This window comes from Lagopus leucura, unplaced genomic scaffold, assembly GCF_019238085.1.
Source record: "Lagopus leucura isolate 7727_CA_CO unplaced genomic scaffold, USGS_WTPT01 Super-Scaffold_73, whole genome shotgun sequence".
Taxonomy (NCBI): domain Eukaryota; kingdom Metazoa; phylum Chordata; class Aves; order Galliformes; family Phasianidae; genus Lagopus; species Lagopus leucura.
In genome coordinates, this window is record NW_024962252.1 from 36807135 (window position 1) to 36828161 (window position 21027).

A 21027-nucleotide genomic window follows, 5' to 3' on the forward strand; every position below is an offset into this window, starting at 1 on the left:
GCACACATAGAAGAGCCCTCATCCTGAAATGCTGTTCAATTCTACAGTTTTACCAACTGACCATTTAGGATCTTGTCTGGTTTTAGACCAGATGTTACAACAGTGCAGCAGAAATTCATGAGAAGACCAAAAGCTGCAAAGTTAGCTGATGGCACTTGGCTGATTGTTTTTATGTTTGAAGCTATATGGCAGGCTGTGTGTCCCACCTCAGGTGTTTCTTCTCTGTTTTTTGAGATACGTATATATGTATTTTCATTTATAACTATCACTGTGCTGTTTATTCTTATATCCAGCATTTTTAGGTTGAGTGCATCACAGTGTTTGGTGTGGTGTTCTAGCTCTGGTTGTTGTAATCCTGCCACTGGGAGAGATCCCCATATTTTCACATACAGTTGCCACAGTGAATGAATATAAAATCTGCCTGAATTGAAGCAGCACAAACTGGAATATCGGGAAAGATTTAAAAACAACAAAATAAAACAGTCAGCAGTCTCCAGGCACTTGGGAAGAACCTGAGAAAGTCAGCAGTGGTGCCTGATTGTTTGAAATTAGAAGCAGACTTCTACCAGGCTCAAAATATCGTTTAAAATGTCAACAGCTAAACAATAAAAGGCTCTTCCTCTCCTTAGACTGAAGAACTATGATGCTGCACCTCAGTCCAACGTACTATAATGACATTATAGTCTCTTGGAAGTAGACAAGTTTACAGCTGAAACGCTAACCCAAACTTGTCTTGAGTATGTCTGCGAAGCCTTGTCTGCTGTTCTGTGCAAATTGTTTAAAACAAAGCAGTTGCTATTTTGAACTGTAGTCAATGTGATTTCTCTTTTCATTAAGTGATAATCGCAAATGCGTCTGCTGTCTGCGTGTGAGAAGAACTTCAGGCGTGTTTTCCATTTCACAATCTGACAAAAACCACAACACTTAGCGGGAAAAAGGCATCTTATACTGAGAATTGTTTAAAAAAAAAGCTGGGCTGTTTTTCTTTATACATCCAGTGCGTCTCCAGTTCACTTATGTCAAACATCCATTTATCCCAGCGCTACAAGCATTGAGATGCTTGCGAATGATTTGTTGATTGACACATTCTTTGTCCATTTAAACCTGGAATTTCTTCAGTGCTTTGTAAATGAAGGATGCTTATGCCAGATGGATTGGCAGTGCTATGATCCTGTTGACTTTATGCTTTTAAAGCATGCTGGTAGAACAAATGTAATTTTATCCTCTATAGCTAATATTTGCCAAAACTGAAAAAGGAAAAACAAAACAAAAACCCTCGTTCAACTTTTTATACTTGATCATCTTTAACGTGCAGGAATAGCGTAACACTTATGTCAAAAGGATATGGCATCACTCCAAAAATATTTGCCTTACACATGAGAAAAAAAGTCCAATCCTCCGGAAGCATTTCAGTAGCCAGTACTACTTACGTGTCCTTTTTTGAGCTGTATTTTAAGCCCAGCAGCAGTAGGTTGAGCAGAGTGGGATTTTCATTTCAGTTATTCTGTATAAATCTGGTGTGGTTTCATTAGGGCTACTGTGGGCTGGGTTTCTCTGCCACTTGGTTTGGGGTGATGATCACTGGCGTGGCTTTCAGACTGGGGATGTTGCTGACTTCAGCAAGGCTGCGAATGCACCTCCCCGTGTGCAGCGTGGGGCGTATGACTTTGTGTGGCCTCACACAGCAGCTTACAGGGACAAGTGTATCACTGTGTGCTGTGTCACGTCACGTTTTGAAGAACTGTGAGGATACCATAGTGTGGGGACAGCTGGCTGGCTGCCGTGGTACAGGCGTAATTCTGGTGTGTCTCATCAGAGAGAAAGCACAGCTTATGCACAGTGTGCCTGTGGGAGAGGAGCAGCAGCACATGCAGTTTGCTCAAGAATTAGAATAAATACACAAACACACATGCCGATGAAGAATTAAAAAGACATTTGCCAGGACTGCAGTGAGCGTGACTAGCGCTCGAGTCAGACTTCGGCAATGACTTTGCACGTTTTGTTTCATGGAGCTGATGGTAAGATTGCTGATAATGTAGAGGTTTATCCTGAGTTGAAAGGGGAGAAGTGCAGCTCCCTCAAGTCAGGTACTGTTGACTGACCTAAGGGCATGAGCAAAAGCCTCTGGTTTCATCCATATCCCAGGGAAGGGGGGGTTCTTGGCAAAGAGGAGCTAGACATTCTGTTCCCTTGTTCTGATGTTCCCAGCTGTCTCTTCTAGCTCCTTTACAAGCTCTGTTCCTTAGGATGCAGCTTCTGGGGTATAAGCGTAGGTAGCAGGAATGCCCAGCTAGTGCAGGCATGGCACTTGCTGACTAGCAGCACGCTGGCAAGGTGCTCTCACGCTCCGGCCTTCCCGTTTCCATTACCCAAGAAAACACGGTGATGTTCAGGAGGGCCCAGCACTTTGATTCATGTCATTTTCCTGTAATGCTGGTGTTGCGATTGAGATTTGGGGTAGCAAAAGGAGTGCTGCTCTTGACATGTTGTTTTCTTCCTTTCCTGCAGAATTCAATCCGGCACAACTTGTCACTCCACAGCCGATTCATCAGGGTACAGAACGAAGGCACTGGGAAGAGCTCCTGGTGGATGATCAATCCGGATGGTGGAAAAGTTGGTAAGGCGCCCCGGAGACGCGCCGTGTCCATGGACAACAGCAACAAGTACACAAAGAGCAGAGGGCGGGCGGCGAAGAAAAAGGCAGCCCTGCAGACTGCCCAGGAGGCGAGTGAGGACAGCCCTTCGCAGCTCTCCAAGTGGCCGGGGAGCCCGACTTCCCGCAGCAGTGATGAGCTGGATGCCTGGACAGATTTTCGCTCCCGGACAAATTCAAACGCCAGTACAATAAGTGGCCGCTTGTCGCCGATTTTGGCGAGCACCGAGCTGGATGATGTCCAAGATGATGACGCTCCACTTTCTCCCATGCTGTACAGTAGTCCTTCGAGCTTGTCCCCCTCGGTAAACAAACCATGCACTGTGGAGTTGCCTAGGTTGACTGATATGGCTGGGACAATGAATTTGAACGATGGACTGACAGATAACCTCATGGACGACCTCTTGGACAATATAACACTCCCTTCCTCTCAGCAGTCGCCCACAGGAGGAATAATGCAGAGAAGCTCCAGTTTTCCATATGGTTCCAAAGGTTCAGGGCTGGGCTCCCCCTCGAGTAGTTTCAACAACGCCGTGTTTGGGCCGTCGTCCCTGAATTCCCTCCGCCAGTCGCCCATGCAGACTATTCAGGAGAACAAGCAGGCTACCTTCTCTTCCATTTCTCATTACAACAACCAGACGCTGCAGGATCTGCTCGCCTCAGATGCACTTAGTCACAGCGATGTCATGATGACACAGTCTGACCCGCTCATGTCCCAGGCCAGCACAGCTGTGTCCGCCCAGAACTCCCGCAGGAACATAATGCTCCGCAATGACCCCATGATGTCGTTTGCTGCACAGTCCAGTCAGGGCGGTCTGGTCAATCAGAGCCTGCCCCATCACCAGCACCAGTCTCACAGCTCTCCTCTTAGTGGCAGCCGTGCCTTGTCCAATTCCATCAGTAACATAGGCTTGAATGACTCCAACAGCTTGGGATCCAAACATCAGCAGTCGCCTGTCAATCAGTCTATGCAAACACTTTCTGACCCTCTCTCAGGCTCCTCTTTGTATTCCTCTAGCATGAACCTTCCGGTCATGGGACACGAGAAATTCCCAAGTGACTTAGACCTGGATATTTTCAATGGGAGCTTGGAGTGTGACATGGAGTCCATCATCCGCAGTGAACTCATGGATGCAGATGGGCTGGATTTTAACTTTGATTCCCTCATCTCAGCACAGAACGTTGTCAGTCTGAATGTGGGGAACTTCACTGGTGCTAAACAGGCTTCATCACAGAGTTGGGTACCAGGCTGAAGGATCTTTGAGGACAGGGAAAATGGGCAAACAGGTCAGTGCCCTGTAGATGTGGTAAAATGCTTGGTTTTATTGGAGTTTGGACCAACCACTTAATTGTTAGCGCATACTAATAATACTAATTTGGCATGCAATGGCTTGCTATGTTTTGGTATGCAGCAGGCGCTACCAAGAAAAACTGGGAGGTGTGGAGGGAAATTAGGCTAAGCTATAAAATGTTCAGCTGTAGCACGGTCAGCACGCATCTGATGCTGTGTCCCTCTTAATTTGGATGTAAGAAATGTTAATGACAAATCAGGAAAACAAAGGTGGAATATTTGTGGGTTTTAGGAATCAGAGAGCTCCGGTTTGTCTTCTTTGAAGTCGCAACAAATGGATTCCTCTCTGCAGCCAGTGCCACACGTAGCTAAGCTGTGTTACACAGGGATGAGGAAGGGGCTTTGTGGTCACTGGAGAAATACTACTGCTGGGAGAAGTAAGAGTTTGCAAGATCAGTGCTTGCACCACTGTGACATACACTAAGCCAAGTGTATGTCACAGAGCTGGACTAAAATAGTTTGCTGCTGTGTATGGTAATGCTAGTGCAATTGCTTGTTTTTATTTTTTTTTTTTAATGTAATTCTTGCTAAAAAAAAAAAAAGAAGGTAGCAAATCAAGGAATTATATTTTGAAGTAACAAAAGTGGGATCCTGGTTGCAGGAGCATCCTGTTTTAAGTGCTGGAGCTTTGCAAAAATGGTTGGTCCCCCACAGGACCAGAGTAGATATCATTTCCTTTTGGACTTCACCGAGAGAATATCTCTAGATTTGGGTTCTGACATAGGTTCTTTTCAAATGTTACCTACCTCACATTATTTTTCTCCAGATTGCTGTGGTTTTTTTTCAGTACTTATCTGCAAATGGAGGCATCTGAGCCTGTAAACTTTGCTTCTGCCATCCTTTGTGATTCTGCAGGCTCCCACCCATACGTCTCTGCCTGCTTAGACACACATTCACTGACTCAAGGAATAAGTTCCATACAAAGTGCCCTTTCTCCTTTGTTTATTTATTAGTATAAGGGAGTAGATTTCAAAATATAGTAGGATAAAAGGTTGGCTATAAATTATTGAAGGTATTCTGCAAACTTCAGAACAGTGTGCAGAGTATCGTTCATTCAGGCATTCATTCATTTTGCAGCTTACTTCCAACTTTCTTCTTTTCTGAGAGAGGGATGGAAAGAAAGAATCCATGTCTTTTGACTTTGCTAGTGGGTGACCCTTTAATCTTTAATTGAGTTTTCATCCTTTGTTTCACAGTTAAATGTTCAGGGGGAAGCTTTGCAGTACGTGAACAGCAGTGGTGAGCCTCCTGAATATCTCCCTATGTGTCTGGAGTACTTTCTCTTCCAGGCAAATGATTTCTTCTGATTCTTTCACATGACTCTGGAAAGGAGAGCACTGCGGGGTGAGGTTGGGAGGTGGGCTGTAGAGGATGCTGCATTCCAATGTCCGTGCATAGAGGCAAGGCTAGGGTGCCAGCTGAGTTCTTCTGTTTTTTCAGTTCCAGTGCTTGATCATTTAAGAAAGAAAAGGGAAAAAAAAGAAAAGTGATTCATGAACCATAAAGCAGAACCTCACGTCAGGTCACCTTTGTTGTCTCCTCCTCCAAGCGTGTGAGTTGTTGGAATTTAGAAACCCATTTTTGTCCGAGGTGAAGCATCCAGCAGTACAATATGCTTAAAAAAAGAGATGTAATTGACAGCTTTGCATGACACACAATAAGGCAAGCTCCTGTTTCAGTACAGTCATGTGCTGTGTGTAGATAGAAGGTGGTGGGGAGACCCAGAAGCAGCAGGGAGGTGCAGTATCAGCCACCTCCTTGCAGCAGTTCCCCACTGCCTCTTGACTCTATCCTGTGCCACACAGGGAGAGCATGGCCACCCCAGTCCTTCCCAGGGTGTGCCTTAGAGTAGAGGAACCTATACATGTGTGGGTGAGAAGCCTCATTTTGGGGGATGGAGTTGTTGAGGAGATGGCTCTCCTCAGTGAATTATTGACCAGTCATCTGTGTCAGTGTCTTCTGCTTCAAAAGAAAATCAGCTACATTCTGTTCACTGGGGAAGGCAAAGGCCTATGCAGACTATGCCACCATGATGAGTGGGTGTCTGTAGCCATTGGCTGCACATAAGCCTTTGCGTTTTCACCAGCTCTCACTGTGTTGGCTCTTTGCCTGCAAGGCTCGCCATTTCCAGCCTTTCAGCAGGCCTTAATTGGTGCTCATAACAAAATTTGGTTGGTTGGCTTTTCCTCTTGCACAAAATACAGGAGAAATCAATATACTTTTGTTCTTACCTCATTCACGCAGCCATAATTCCCCCCGTTAAGCTAGTTGAGGCCTCTATTCCCCTACCTGCACTTACTTCCCAAGAGCACTGTATCTACCCTCCACCCACACAGATAATCATTGGTTGTTCTTTCTGCTTGCTTGTCAATACACGAATCACAGAATCATAAGGGTTTGAAAGGGACCGCTGGAGGTCACCTAGTCGCTATTCCCTAACCTCTCTCCAGGATACCTGGTGTTTTTACATCCCGTTCTGTTAGTGTTCCCATCACGTGGTGCTAAGCTCTGTGTCCCCCTCAGCCAGGGGAGCTGAAAGGATTTGGTGTTTGCTAAGAGTAACCTCAAGCAAACTGATGGGGAGGGCAATGGGGAAATTTCACAGCTGCCTGGAATGTCATGAGCTGGTGATCAGCGATCACTTTAGCAGCATCTCCTGTGGTGTCAGAACTCCTCAAAGAAGCTCTATTTACCTCTGTTCCTTCAGTGATCCAGCTTACAGGAGAGCTCCACAGCCAGCTGTGCTGCCAAGGCTTGGAAGGGGTGTAGGGCGGCTCCATGCAAATAAGGCAGGAACTTCTTGAGCTGGTTTTGCTGCCTGCAAAACTCATTGAGCTGCATCTTCTGGGAGAGGTTTTAATGTGCCATTTAGCTGGATCCCTCTGGGCACTGCAGCAGAGTTGTGTGAAGCCACGCTGACTTGTTTGGAAATAGAAGCAAAATACAGCACAGAGCATTTAGAGCCACTCGTTCAACCCAAGAATCACTGAAGTCCCAAGTCATCTTACTATGGCAGTAAAGCATGCAAGCCACTAATAGAAATGTCCTGAATTTGTTCACAGAATTTGGTGGGTAATGTCTCTGATAAAGCAAATTCTCAAGAAAGATAGTAAAGTGCCTGTTTGTATTTCACTAGTCCATATCTGTTTGGACGGCTTGCTGTTTTATTAATTTCCATTCAGCCTGTTTCTGGATGAAATTCATACTGAAGACAAATCCATAGTTCTGAGGATAGCAACACTGAGTAAAAGTACATCTTAAAAGGTTATTCCACATGAAGAGATCTCTCTTTGGGTGCAGTCTGTCCCAGTGGAATCAGGGCACCCTGACTAGACAACATACCATGAGGAAGATGGTTTTTATTCTTTTCCAGAAACCATATCTCCTGTTAGAGCTGACCAATGGAGACTGCAGCTAGTGAGGCTGCTGCCTGAGAGCCCCCATGGCTTCAGGGCCATGGCCCTGCTTCCTCCTCTCTTAGCTTCAGTAAATAAGGTCTTGGGCAGGGCTGGCAGGTTTCCTGTGTGGAGTCAAGATGGGGCTTTAACCTTGAAGGAAGGAAATTCAAGAGGAGCAAATTCTTCTGCTCCATTTGTAACAGGTTAGTGGTTAAGGAGGCGGCACGTTTTAGCGTTTCAGTGTTGTTTCAGCCAGCCTAGGTTTTGAAAGGTGGTTCTGTGACTGGTCAAACATCACTCACACCAAGCTCAGCCTTTAAACAAAAATATCTGTGTGGAAGACTCTGTGTTGCACTGAGAACAGGGGTCTCATTATCTCCAAGGAAGACTTGCCGCAAGCAGGCTCCTCACTCCTCGAGGGCTGGTCCCATGCTTGCGAGGATGCTTCAGCTTTCCCTTGCACAGAAAGCTGCCTCTGCTGCTGCCACCTCACACACAGCTGGGCTTCAGTCCCTGCAGCTCCCAGCTCAGCTTCAGAAGCTCTGTGTCACCTGTGGCAGCCCTGTGTAGCAGGATTCCCAGACCTGGCCAGGTGAGTCAGGATGATGCCTACTGAGCCGGTGCTCAGCTGTAGTGAAGGCAGTGGGAGCCAAAGTATGGATGCTGTGAGTCCCTTGCTCCTCTGGAAGTGCTTTGCTAAACTCTTGGCTTAGGGTTTTATTAGCTGAGGGAAAAGGTCTATAAACAGACAGAATTCTGTCCACAGACTTGTGTTGTGAGCGAAGGATGGCTGAAGCCAAGATATTGGTCTGGTCGTGTGGTTTGGGTGTTCTTCTGTTTTTGTGACAGATATATATATATATATATTTCAGTGCCTCATGCTTTGTCATGTGATTCAGCAGCAATAATTAGGCAGAAACTTGCTGTCCCTGCAGATGCCAAGATTACAGGATGACATACTCTCACCAGATGACAGCACAAACTGATATTTTTAGAACAGCCCGCATCAACTGGTCTCCCCAGTGCTTTCCTCCCTGCATCAGCAGCACTCGGGTTTTATTACAGAACGAGTCTCTGCAAATTGTCTTTTTCATGTGAATGAGCTGTTGTGATTGTTCAGAGCTGTGGATCAGCATTGGTGCCATATTGTGATGTTGCCTGATAGCTGGAATGCTTACAGGTGGTTTGTTTTTTCCCATCTGTCTTTTGATGGATGGCCCCCTAAAAAGCATATTTTCTTGAAGAAGCGCATCCTAAGGGGTTCTTTTTAGAAGCATAGCATCATGCAGCTGAGGAAAGGTCAGGATCTTTTTTTCATAGTGCTCAGTGCTCAGCCGCAGTGATGAACTGACAACCAGGGAGCCTTGAGTCTTATGTTCCTGACAGGCAGAGAGCGCAGGTACGATGTAGGCAGAGGGAAAGCACGTAGCTGCATGGTGCAGTGAGTTAATAGCCAGCCTTTATTGCCTGGTCCATAGGGGAAGGATGGATGCTCACAGCCTCCCTGAGGCTCCGTGCTGGTGGTGAAGAGCACGTCTCCAGCAGGGCGTCGCATCAAAGTTGCCCCCGATCGAGCCTCTGTGAGGCACATGGGGACACTGGCCCCATTAAATCAGGTACCAGCAGTTGGGTGGTGGGACTGCTCTGCCTTAGTCTGGTATGTGGGGCCATTTAATCAGCTTTTCCGCTCAGATTACCACACGGGGCAGCCGTTGCTGGAGCCTGGCAGAGCAGACATCTGTTGAGCAGTAAGAGGACGGAGGTGTGGCTCAGCTAAAGGAGGCTGCTATGGCAGTGGTTGTCTGCGATTGCTGAGGGGGAAAAAGGACAGTTTCCCGGAGGATGCTGTGGAGAACAGCATGTGATCATGCACTTTTTCAGCTGTTTTAGAGATCTTGCCTCTTGTTTTTCCCTGCGCTGATTCCTTTTGCAAACGGCTTCTTCCAGCTTCCATAGATAATTGTTTTGTACAGACATAGAGATCTGGTTTTGAGGAAATGCCTTCCCTCTCTTGCCTTATTCTGACTCTCCTAAGTTATGATAGAGGAGATCCTTTCTTATGACAACTTGGTGACAATCTTTATGAATGATCCATATGAGCATTATTGGCCTGTAGTTGGCAGAGAAAAATAAACACTCTATGAGGACACTCAGAAAAAGAGTAGATAGCAGGAACCCACGGTGCTGTGAACCTGCAATTCAGGATGTTTCCTGGCAGGTAGGTATCCTTTACTCTGCAGTTCCGAGACCGACACTTGTTCTCCAGATGCAAAAGCATGAGCAAATACTCCTCCATTTTTGTGTTGTACACTCCTGTGTACAGCAGTTATCCATCTTTTTCTTTGAACAGTAGAGGTATCTTTATCAGTGTTCTCAAGTACCCATAGAAAGCATTGTTATTCAGGCAATTTAGCAAGCATTTTTTGCCTTCATCGTCCATATAGTTAACTTGCACTAGTCCAGCAGCATCTTGCTTAAATGTGCTGTGTTGAGCACAGGTCCTTCAGGAGACCTCCTCAGACACGTGAAGGGAAGACAGGATAAAATTTACCATAAAATATTGGTAGGAAGCATGGAGACACTTTAGGAGATGATGCCTTGTATCTAATCTCTTCTTCATTGGCTAGGACAGAGGTTTGAATCCAGCCTGATGCAATGGTTCTCAAAGCCAATTGGCTATCAGCAGTGCTTGTGCAGGAAAGCCAGCATCACTGCGCAGTGACATATCTGGAGGTGTAAAAACAAGTGTCGCAGCATATGGTCTTTTTGTATGGGCAACAACACAGTGGCATATGTAGTGTCGTCTGTATGAGCCTGCTCCTCTTGCAAGCAAGTGCAGAATTTCCTGTGAAAAAGGTTGTTTAGTATCAGGTCCCAGTACGTAAGGAAAACCCCAATCTGTTTTTCTTTTCAAGTGTGTGAATATGGGTGAACCAGTTTCTCTCTGGATGTCTCTTTTTGTACCCATCTTGTAAAAGGGACCTTGCCCACCTACAAGGTGAAGTGAACTGACCAGAGGAGTGGTGGACTCTGTTACTGGAAATAGCCCAGGTGTGCCCTGACAGGGTCCTGAGTAACTGAACCTAAGGTTCAACAGAAGATTGGTCCAAATGATGTTCAAAAGTTCCCCTCACAGCCTAGATTTTTCTGTGTTTCTGTGAGAAGTTTTTCTAAAGCTTTATCAACGGTTGTGAAAATTCAGCTTTTTTTTTAACCTGTTCACATGCATAAAAAGATTGTAATCTAGTAATGATTTGATTACATTTGATCTGTGTTCTACAGAAAAAATAGAACAAGGAAAGAATAAGATTTCTTCTGTTTCTTCTGTTTTACCCCATTGTCAAGCAGACAAATTATAAAGTGCATGGCAAGGTAAATGTAGATTTAGATGACTTGAGCGGTGAGTTATATAGAGATGGTCATTTATGCTGTGCAGTCTGGTTTAAATCTTCACAGAGGCTTACTCTGTACAAAATGAAAAGACAGGCTTTGGCATCTGGCAAAGTTGTGAATTTCTGTGGTGCTGCAAGTTGCTTATTGTTCAGAAGCAAACAGCAGTGGCATTGCAGACATGACGAACAGCACTGGCCTCTGCAAAGGAAGAGAAGGTAGAGGAAGGTCCATCAGGATAACACATCGTTAGTTGTAGATTCACAGGATCATTAAGGTTGAGAAAGACCACTAGGACCACCTAATCCAACCAGCAGCCCATCCCCACCATGCCCACTAACCACATCTGTCAGTGCCACATTTCCATATATCTTGAACACCTCCAGGGATGGTGACTCCACCACCTCCTTGGGCAGCCTGTGCCACTGCCTCACTGTGCTTTCTGAGAAGAATTTTTTCCTAATACCCAATCTGAGTTATGGCACCTCACTACAGTCCTTAGCAAGCCTTTTATTGCAGAGCTGACACAGGGAGAAAGAATGATCTGACATCTTCAGTTACATTTACTTCCAAATTATTTGGTTGTCTGCTATGGTTTGCAATGTGTTCTGGAGTGAGAAGGCAGCAACAGAAGGAAAAGATACACTTTTGTGCTTTACATGCCTGTGCAATACCAGTGCAGCAAATTTTTAGCTCCCATATGCCCTAGTTCTGTGCTGCTTTTTCAGTCTTTCCGTTTTTCTGCTCTTGCTCTCTGCCCACCAGTCTGAACCAGGATTTTTTTTTTTTTTCTGAGCACAATTCAAAGAGAAAAAGTGAAGTTGCAACATGACTGGATGTTCAGACCTTTGGAAGAAATTGTGTGAAGATGCCAGCTCTTTTCTTTTCCTTCGACTTCACATCCTGACTTCGGCACTGCATTTTGGCACAGTGCCACTCCTGTGCAGCACATGCTAAGCCTAAAAGGTGCCACCACAGAGTCAGCATTCCTATTTTTTGTTCTTCTCTTGTCCAGAGAAGTTGTGGAGGTCTTGAGAAGTATTCAAGGTCAGTCTGGATGGGGCATGGTGTAGCCTGGTCTAGTGGGTGGCAGCATTGCCCGTGTGGAACTGGATGATCTTTAAGGTCCCTTCCAACCCAAACCATTCTGTGATTTATGAAAAATGTCGCTCTGCAACTTTGTCATTATAGAAAGCCACAGCAGTTATTTTCCTTGTTCAATTCTAGCAAATATTTTCTTCAGTGTTGAGCTGTGAAAACCTATGGCTGAATATTCACTTAAGGAAAAAGCTGAAATCATTCCTGCAGTGTTCCTTTTTGAGCCTACTCCATTTTAGAGGAGAAGCTGTACTGCTGGGGGTGATGACAGAAACAGGGGTCAGTGGCACCAAATCAAATGCGCATTTGTCACTGAAGGACACGCATTTCCTTCACAACATTTCCATCCTGAATCTCTGGCCTGCTACTTGTGAAAGGCATTACTGGGATTTCCTGTCCCTGCTGAGTGGTACCCAGGAAAAATGCTTGTTTTACAGGTTTTGGTAGTGTTTTTCAAGATGCAGTCCATTCATCAAGCCTCCCAGCCAAATGAGGAGGTACTCAGTAGGCTTCTTTATGGAGGAGCGCTGTGTTGATGGTGCAGTTCCTAGAACTATGATAATGTGAAGGAGTACATCACTTTTCTTTTTGCAGAGCTGTGTTATGTGGCTTACTGATAAACATACCAGCAGTGTACATCATCTGTACCTTGCCCTTGAGGAGCATCACTGCATCCATTGCCTTTGCAACCTGAAGAAATTTCCAATGCTGTGTAATTGGCACAGGTAGAAATCAAAGGGAGAAAACAAAATGGAGCAGATGATCCTTCAGAGCTTCTGTAATGGTCCACTAAATGCTGTAGGGCTTGGGAGAACACTTTCTCCTTAGGTGGTGGAGATGTGGTGTGAAACAGAGCTTAGGAACATCTGACGGTGGAGAGGAAAACCACAACTAACAGGTAGAACAGAGTAAAGCAAGGGTAGCATTTGTAGCAGGTCGGTAGCAAAGTAGAGGATAGGAGGGTGTAGGAAGGGACAGAATGTGAACATCTTATCTCCCACATAACTGCTTACAAACTGAGGAACTGAGTAATACAGAAATCTTTGGGTTTTGTTTTATGCTCTTCCACAGAATAGGATAAGCAGATTTAGCATCTAAAGCTCAGAATGTCTGTGGGAAGTGATAAAGCAAGAGTTCATCTTGAGCTACTCCTAATTTAATGCTTTTTCTGTTTCTCTTTTGAAGTGTTCATTTTCACCAACCGCATGCATGTGTGGTTCCATAAGCTGTAGTTCCATAAAGACCTTTGGCTTCTTGTGATGTCCAGCAGATGTGCTTCTTGTGATGTCCAGTGTTCAGTACCCAAGGGATCAAAGCAGTGGAATTGCCCCTATTTCCAGTGCATGCCTGTGAGCCACAGAGCCCAAACTGTTATGAGAGCTGCACAGCCTCCAGCTGTTGCCATCACTCTGCTTTTGAGCGCTGCTCTCTGCAGATTGGGGGTGACGTTGTGGACACTGAGCATTTCCAGCAGCCATTGGGAGCAGGAGAAATCCTAGTGGTGGTTGGAGATGCTGGAGCTGGGGTGGGAGAGAACTGGGTGGTTGTGGTGGAGGACCACTCGTGTATGGAATGTAGCTGGAATTTTCACTTCCCTGCCTGATGTGGCTTTCATTGCTGCGTAATAGCGGGCGACTATCACTAGGTTGACAGAGGCTTTTTGTGGTGAAACAGAAAGTGAGTGTGTGGGTCTATTACGGGCTGTTAATGGGGTAATTTAAAGGTACAGTGGTTAAGACTTTGATCTGCTTCTTCCCATTTTTAAATCCCTTTGCAAAGTCTGTGTAAACAGAACAGTGAGAACTGAACGTGTTTCGGTTCTGCTACGAGTGAGTTCCACCTCTGCTGTGCATTTCCCTGGGTTAAGCCTCAGTCTCCTGGATGTTTGTGCAGTCTGAGGGACTGGTGTCCTCAGAAGGTAACATCAGGCAGTGCCACTTACACAGGTTATGCTTGTGAACATCTGTCCTTCACTTTTATTTCTCATCACACAGGAATATTTTGTCACATATTTCATAGGACAATATCCTACGTACATTTTTAATTCAAATAGTAAGCACTACTCTGGTACTTCAGAGTTCCTGTACTCCTTTCCTTTTAATTATAAGCTCCATCTGAAGTCAGCAGGACTCAAGTTCTGCCCGTGCTTAGCTTAGCTGGCTGCCCTGTAGGACCTGCCCAGCTTGCTGCTGCAGTGCACGGTGCTGAACCCATCCTTCTGATGAGCTCAGTTAGCTGGCACGTTGGGAAGCCACCAGTTTCCAGCCTCAGTGCCGTGGCTGCAGTGAGAAGTAGGGGAGCACGGCCCTGCAAAGGGCAGCTGTTCATTTGTTCCACAAAAAAATCCACTGCTGGCTTACACTGGGAGTTACCAGGCCTGTCTGGTAACCGGGGATCTCCTGGTGACCTTGTTGTGGCCATGGAGACACACACACCAAATGGAATTGTTGCCAGGCAGTCACATTAGCAAAGGGCTAGCATTAATTTACTCTTTGGAAACGAAGAAATCAATATGTTGATCCAGTCGGAAATCCCTTTATTCATAAAACAGTCTACCCCAAAACCCTGCGCGTAATTAAGGCTAAAGCCAAATTTTGTTTGGGTGAAAAACACAATCTGTCTGTTCCCTAAGCCACTCTGAATGAAGTTCTCCCCTAATGGCGCAGGGAGCAGCTGTCACACTGTTGCTCTAATAACCATCAGACAAAATGATTAAATTTCCATCAATCATTTAGCATTATCAGAATAGATCATTTTAATAAAATGTTATCATAGGATCAGTGTCTGGAACCTTAAAAAGGAGAAGCCTCAGAATAGTCTGTGCAGTAATGGAGTCATCTCACAAGAGATTTACACTTTTTGTAACACTGGGAGATTTCCCTCGCAGGAGCTGCTCTCCCAGATTAATCCAGCAGTCCCCCTAAATCCATGGTTTTTCCTGAGGGTGGCTGATACCAGGCTTTCCAGAGAGAAAAAACATTCCTGTAATTGACTCAGATTACTCTGTGGTTTCAGCAAGGGTCCTCTGCTTCTTGCACAGTAGAAAAACATGAGTCCTTCATCTCAGGGAAAGTCCTCAAAAGGCTTTAGGTGATGGGGGCTGAGCCCAGGGTTCAGAAGCTGGCTCTTTGAGGAGTCACATGCTAAGCAATACAGATGGCTACCATGTGAGATTCCTAAAGATATGAAAGGATTTCATGGGAATGTTTAAATGTACATATTTTTCAAAAACACTTTGAGGTGCCTACCTGTATCCTTAAGCCTCTGCCCACCTTTAAAAACCTGACCTTTGACGTGTTGAAACGTTCACGTTTCATGGAGAACAGTCCAATCCAAAATTGGTGGCTCCTTGCTGCTGCTTTTGAGCAGCATTCTTTGGCTGTCATTCAGGGCTGGCGTTTGTCACATACTGACAGATTTGTCCAGCCTCTTGGTGATGGTGAGAGCTCAAGGTGATGGAGAGGGTGATCATGAAAAGTCTCCAGAAGGTGAAGGATCCTTCCATGCTTCACCTGGAAATATGCATGGCAAGTAGACGATGCTTCTTTCATTAGATATTGCCATTAGCCAGAAAAGAAAAGACACACAGACTGCGGCAAGAGATAAACGTTTTCGTGAGGGATATTGGTGTAAACTTATCCTTTGCTATGCACTCGAAGCTTCTGGATGAAAACAAATTAAAATTGCTTGTCAATGTAAACTGGGTTTGGAGCTTTGCTCAGTTGGCTTTTTGTTGTTGTTTTGTAGGGTTTTTTTTCCCTTCATGTAGCAATCTCACTGTCTTTTCTTCTTTTTCTTCTTTCTTTCCAGGCCCTCAAACTGACACGAGATGTAGAGAGAGAACCCTTTGCCAAATCTGCTGTCAGCAAGTGGACAGTGATACTGTTTACAGCTTATGACGTTTGTGAACCCTGCATTATTTTCCTATCAAAGCAGACTGTTAAAAGGCCCCTTATCTGAGTGAAGATCCTCCTTTTTTTTTTCTCTTTTCTTTTTCTTTGGAATTGAACTCATTTTGAAGTATGCAAAATCTTCCTTTTCTGGGATGGCCAAGCACCTGCTGTGGAGACAATGTTCAGCACCATCCTGTTGAGAACACACTGTGTAGCCTTTACAGTAGTTACTTGTCAATGAGTATGTGGTGTTTCAATATATTAATGGTTTATGGGATGTTTTAAGTTGGCTTTTCGTTTTGGAGGTTCTCCCTGTCTGCCCACCCTCCTCCCTGCAACCTCCAGTTTGATTTCCGTAGATTTTTGACCATTTTTGCTTTCTCTCAGTGGGGAATCTGAAACACTGCATACATGCAAGGAAATGATCATAACCCAACGTTGCTCAGATGTCAGGGCTCTCCAGATAGACACCGTTCATGATACCAACCAACCTACCAAATTCCAGAGAGAGGTGATTCGTTTGGTCCTTTTGCTTGTTGGGTTGGTTTGTTTGTTTCTTTCTCATTCTTTCCTTAAACTTAATGGTACGGCCCCGTTTTCTGTAAGCATCAAGCCAGAGTTGATTGCAAAGCCAGGGAAACCAGCGAGGCAGACCTCCCGGCTGGTGCTGGTGAGGATGGACTGACCACAGGTGCTGCTGCCTTCGCTGCCATGGGATCCTGCTTGCTGCCCACTGGAGCGGGCTCACCTCCTGCCTTATGTTAGCAGGGTTGCCGCAAATAGCATGGTGAGAACTTTTAAGCTGAGCTGCCCCTCTGCTGCCAGACATGCTGAGCATATAACCACCTGTAAAGAGCTGTCTGAGAAGCAAAAATAAAGGGAAACACTGTCCTTTGCAGGAAAGGCAAGCGAATGGGCTGTGTGCATCAGCAAGTTGATTGCAGTGGCAGCAGCACTGGGTGTCCAGGCGCAGATTATTGCAGTGTGTGTAATTGCATCAGTGATCCTTTTTCTTTTTTTTCTTTTTCTTTTCTTTTTTTTTTTTTTGACATATCCTTGATGATTTTTTTCCTTCTCATTGTATATAATCCATTGCAGAAAAAGCAGCAAGAGAGGGAATGGTAAGGTGACAATGTCATGCAAATGGCTTTTCATATGAGCATAGATTGTAACAGGATTAATGACACTGAAAGACAAGGCAGTTTTATATATTTTGCTTCTTAAGATTTTCTTTTGTAAAATGAATAATAATAATAATGAATAAAAGGTATGGTGCTGTATAGATCCTCTCTATAATCTGGAAAGTTTGATTACTTTTTATTAGTATCCTGGGGGGAGGGATGCAAAAAAAGAGGGGAAAACACCAGTGGTACATAAGAACTTGGTATGAAGACGTTCTGAATAGGACAGTGTATACATAATTCTCCAAAGTGATATATGAAGCTTTTTTCTTTGCATAAAGGCATTATGCATATAAATATATAAATATATTTTATTATGTACAGAAATGGATCATTATGCATGGATGTTAGGAAAACCAACTAGCATTTTAACCCAAAGTTTCAGTGCATGAGTTGCCACCGGTCTGTGTACCATGCAATGTGGAGTGACTCCCTCTCGCCACTGCCACCGCACACGCACAGTCATGCACACCCATGCGAGCGCTCGTGGGTCCTTCCTCGCTCCTCACTTTCCGGGTCCCCAAGGTGATATTGGTGAAATAACAGCTCCCCGTGTGATGGAAGTTTTGTTTCGTAACGTAACCCCCTCATGCTCACAGTGTTCTCGTAAAGATGCACCTCTTGGTTTCACCCCGCACTTATGACTGTGTAAACTCTGTGCAGCTGTGGTTGTTGTTGCCCTGTAGCATATCAACTTTTCCAAGTAGCCAAGGGTTTATCATTCTCGTTTCTAAAAAGAAGGAGACTTTTATTTTCACACTCACTTGGTCTGTTTGCCAGCATAGGGACTAGGCGATTAAATCCCCGGGAGGTAGCTGACACTCGCTGCCCATCTCCATATTCAAGGAGGCTGGTTGTTAGCAGACACTGGCATGCCACAGGACACCAGGCCTAGGTGTCACTTTGCTTATCAGTCCAACTGCAGACGCTTCTTAACAAAAGTTAAGTCAAGGGCTTCCCTGCAAGCCTCCTGGCGGACCCCAAAATGTGAGTGCACACCAAAGGCCTGTCCTCTGATGCTCCTTCCCCAGGCACCTCTGTGGTGGCTGTCCCGTACCCTGAGGATTTGGCCACCAGCAGAGCTCCATGAACAGGTGATGTCCGCAGTGAGGCCCAGGGCCTTTCCAAATGCCACCTGCCAGGTGTCTGGTACGTGTGGGCAGCACCGGTATTGATGTGGTGGTGGATGGCTGAGTTGACAAAAACCCATTGTTCAGTTTTGTTCCTTTGCGTGGATGCAGTTGTTGTCCAGTGCAAGGGAAGGCCCCTTAGTCCAAAACAGCCTGCGGCAATTTGTGCTCTGCCAGGGCAGCCTTGTTACATCGAACCCAGAGCTAGCTCACACTGGCATAAATAGAGAGAAAAACAGTCCGCTCTGTTCAGAAAATGGAGACAATTGATTCAGAGACAGCCAGTCAATGGCAGAGAAGGTTTGCTTTTTTTTTTAATTAAAAGCATTAGCAACTGAAAGGCTTAATCTACCTCCCAGCAATGTCAAGGAGAGCATTTCCATTGGCGTATCTAGGCCACGTTGGGCCCCTGTGTTGGAGACTATCTCAGCACCAGCTGAAGAGGGATGGACTTGGACAACCTCTTCAGTTTGGTTTGGTTTCTGTTGCTCGTTTTTGCGGCCAAAACTTTCAAACTGAAGTGCCTCACGTCAGGCATCGAAAGTCTGGGACATGGATGTGGTGTCATGGGGCTGGCGCTTCTCAAATCAGCAGAGGTGCCTGCTGCCCCCCAGGGCCACCTCGTCCGCACGCTGAGGTGCCTAAAAATTGCTCTCGTGTCCAGAGGTGCTGAAAAATAACTGCGTCTTGTTGAACTCAAGGGTTACTTGTGTAGGTGTCAAAGTAAGGCTTAAAATAATAGTTAACTGGGGGAAGCCACCTTTTGAAAACTTTGGCCTTTGAGTTTTTGAACGTTCTTCTGCATAGTTTTCCTTCTGAAAGCACGTAAAGCAGATGAAGGCCCAGAACAATTACACCGGTGTCGTTTAAACAAACGCTTTACAAAAGGTCTAAAAAGGTGGCATTGATGCAGTTCTTAGTCATAGTTTTTTGGGTTTATTTAACAATTTGGTAATTTTTTTCTCATGAGAATAATTGGATGGTTGGCCACCGCCTAACTCCAGAAACTTATGTGCCACTGATTCAAAAATACAACCTTTTAGATCATGTATTTCTCTCAAATGACGTCATTGCTTGGCAATCAGTGTCCTGTAATTGTTTTTCGTACACAATATTCATTAGGAGTTGCCAACAGATGCGAAGGGGGACCAGATACATTTTGTTCCTATGGGTTGGAAAAATGGATTGTACATTTGGCTTCACATGTTTAACTTTTTTTAAAAAAAGTTGCATGATTGGAAAAAATATGTATACAGTATCTGTAAAACTGTTTTATCTGTTTTTGTTTCAAGCCATGTAAATTGGAAGAATATTAAATCCACAGCCTTAGCGCGCATGGCCGTCTTTACATACCGAAGAGCTGAACAGTTTATACTTTTCATTTGGGCTATCTTGTACTTTCATTTGAAAGCAGACACTCTCATGTTGCAGTCTTACTGAGGATTTTATAAAATAATTTTAAAAAATTAAAAAAAAAAAAAAAAAAAAAAAAGATGCTGCCCTGGATGAATATATTACCTTACTACACAGAGATTGGAAGGAAATTTGTTTTGGAGCAAAAGCTGCCCCTTTCCAAATGAAGTAGAGACGCAGTGCTTACTCCACTTGGTGTTAGTAGATATTGCCTTGTGTATTCCATTTTAAATTGTAATCTAGTTTGTAAAAGAGATGGTGACGCATGTAAATAAAGCATAATGGATCTCTACGTTGCAGATTTGCCTCCGCTGTTTTGTTGTGTGACGGACATCTAAATGCAGGACCTGGAAAAGGGGCTGGGAGGGGACCCCTGGGTGGCATGCGTCCATAAGGCAGGCACGAGGTCCTGTGGCTCTGCAGAGGCATTTCCAAGAGGGTTGCCAGTGACTTAGCATCCCTTCCACTGCAGACAGCATGCTACATGGAGTTAACAAAACCATCCATTCTAGAGCAGCTGCCGAGGTGGGGAATGTTGCACAATGGGACCTGGTGTGTGAGCAATGGGTGAGGGAGATAGGGGAGCAAGTGGGGATGGGATCCCTCGGCAAAGAGGTGAGTGTGGAGCAGCAGAGCAGCAAAGGTGCCAGGTGAGGAAGGTGAGACCAAACCTTGCCTGATAGAGAAAGTCCTTCTGACATCTTGCCTGGGTCAGCCTGTCACTGGGGGGTGTCCCCTGGGATGATATTGCATTTCTCTCTTGCAGCCCAGCTCACTCTTCCCAGGAGAAAACCAGCCCAGCTGCAAGACAGCCAGAAGAGTTGTGTCCCCCTGGGCTTGGCTGGGTTTCAAACTGTGTTTGTTTGAAATATGTCTGGAATACTTGAAACCATCCGTTTGCGATTTGGGATAAGAAAACCAGCAGCCTGACTCAGCAGAAAGCCATATTGACAGTGCTGGCCAAGGCGCAGGAGAGCGTGATGAGAAACATGAGACACATCAGCAAGCACTGCTCTCCTGCCCTGATGGGAAGCCACAGATGTGTATGGTTTTGGAAGTCGTTTTTCAAAAGCAAATGATGATTCCAAGAAAGAGTAGGTTTTTTGTGCAGCAGGGAGATGCAGCCAGAAAATAGCCATTTACTGGGATGAACTGTGCTCTAGCTCCTGGGAAATGGACCTATTTTGCTGGCAGTGAAGGACCTGTGTTGTCCTCCTCCTTGGCGTGACTCCCTTGGCATTTAGGACACTTGATGAAAGCCTTCAGCCCAGTGAGCTGCCAACATGGGAGGGCCTCCGCTTTGATCCGAATTTAGGTCAGGGAAGCAGCAAGCAGATCAAATCCTGTGCAAGTTTTGTGCTGAGCCTCCTTGGTTGCGTTGTGCAACGCCTTGACGGTGACCTGCGGTTCACCCGGCCATGGAATATTTCATCCTTATCTTACAAAATACTTTCAAAATAAGCTCCAACGTCTTGAACTTCTCCAAGTCCCAGAAAACCAAAGGTCTTTTGAGCTGCTGC

General features: G+C 45.3%; 1 protein-coding gene across 3 annotated transcripts in view; it reads left to right on the top strand.

Annotated features, from left to right (window-relative positions):
- FOXO3 (forkhead box O3) overlaps positions 1-19806 on the top strand; it is an 84809-nt gene extending 65003 nt beyond the window's left edge. For all 3 annotated transcript variants that reach the window (XM_042874426.1, XM_042874416.1, XM_042874408.1), the window contains 2 exons: positions 2509-3940; positions 15701-19806. In XM_042874426.1, the coding sequence (XP_042730360.1) occupies positions 2509-3906 (1398 nt within the window). In that variant the 3' untranslated portion in view covers positions 3907-3940; positions 15701-19806. The remainder of the gene's footprint in view (positions 1-2508; positions 3941-15700) is intronic.
- Positions 19807-21027: the final 1221 nt, after the last annotated feature.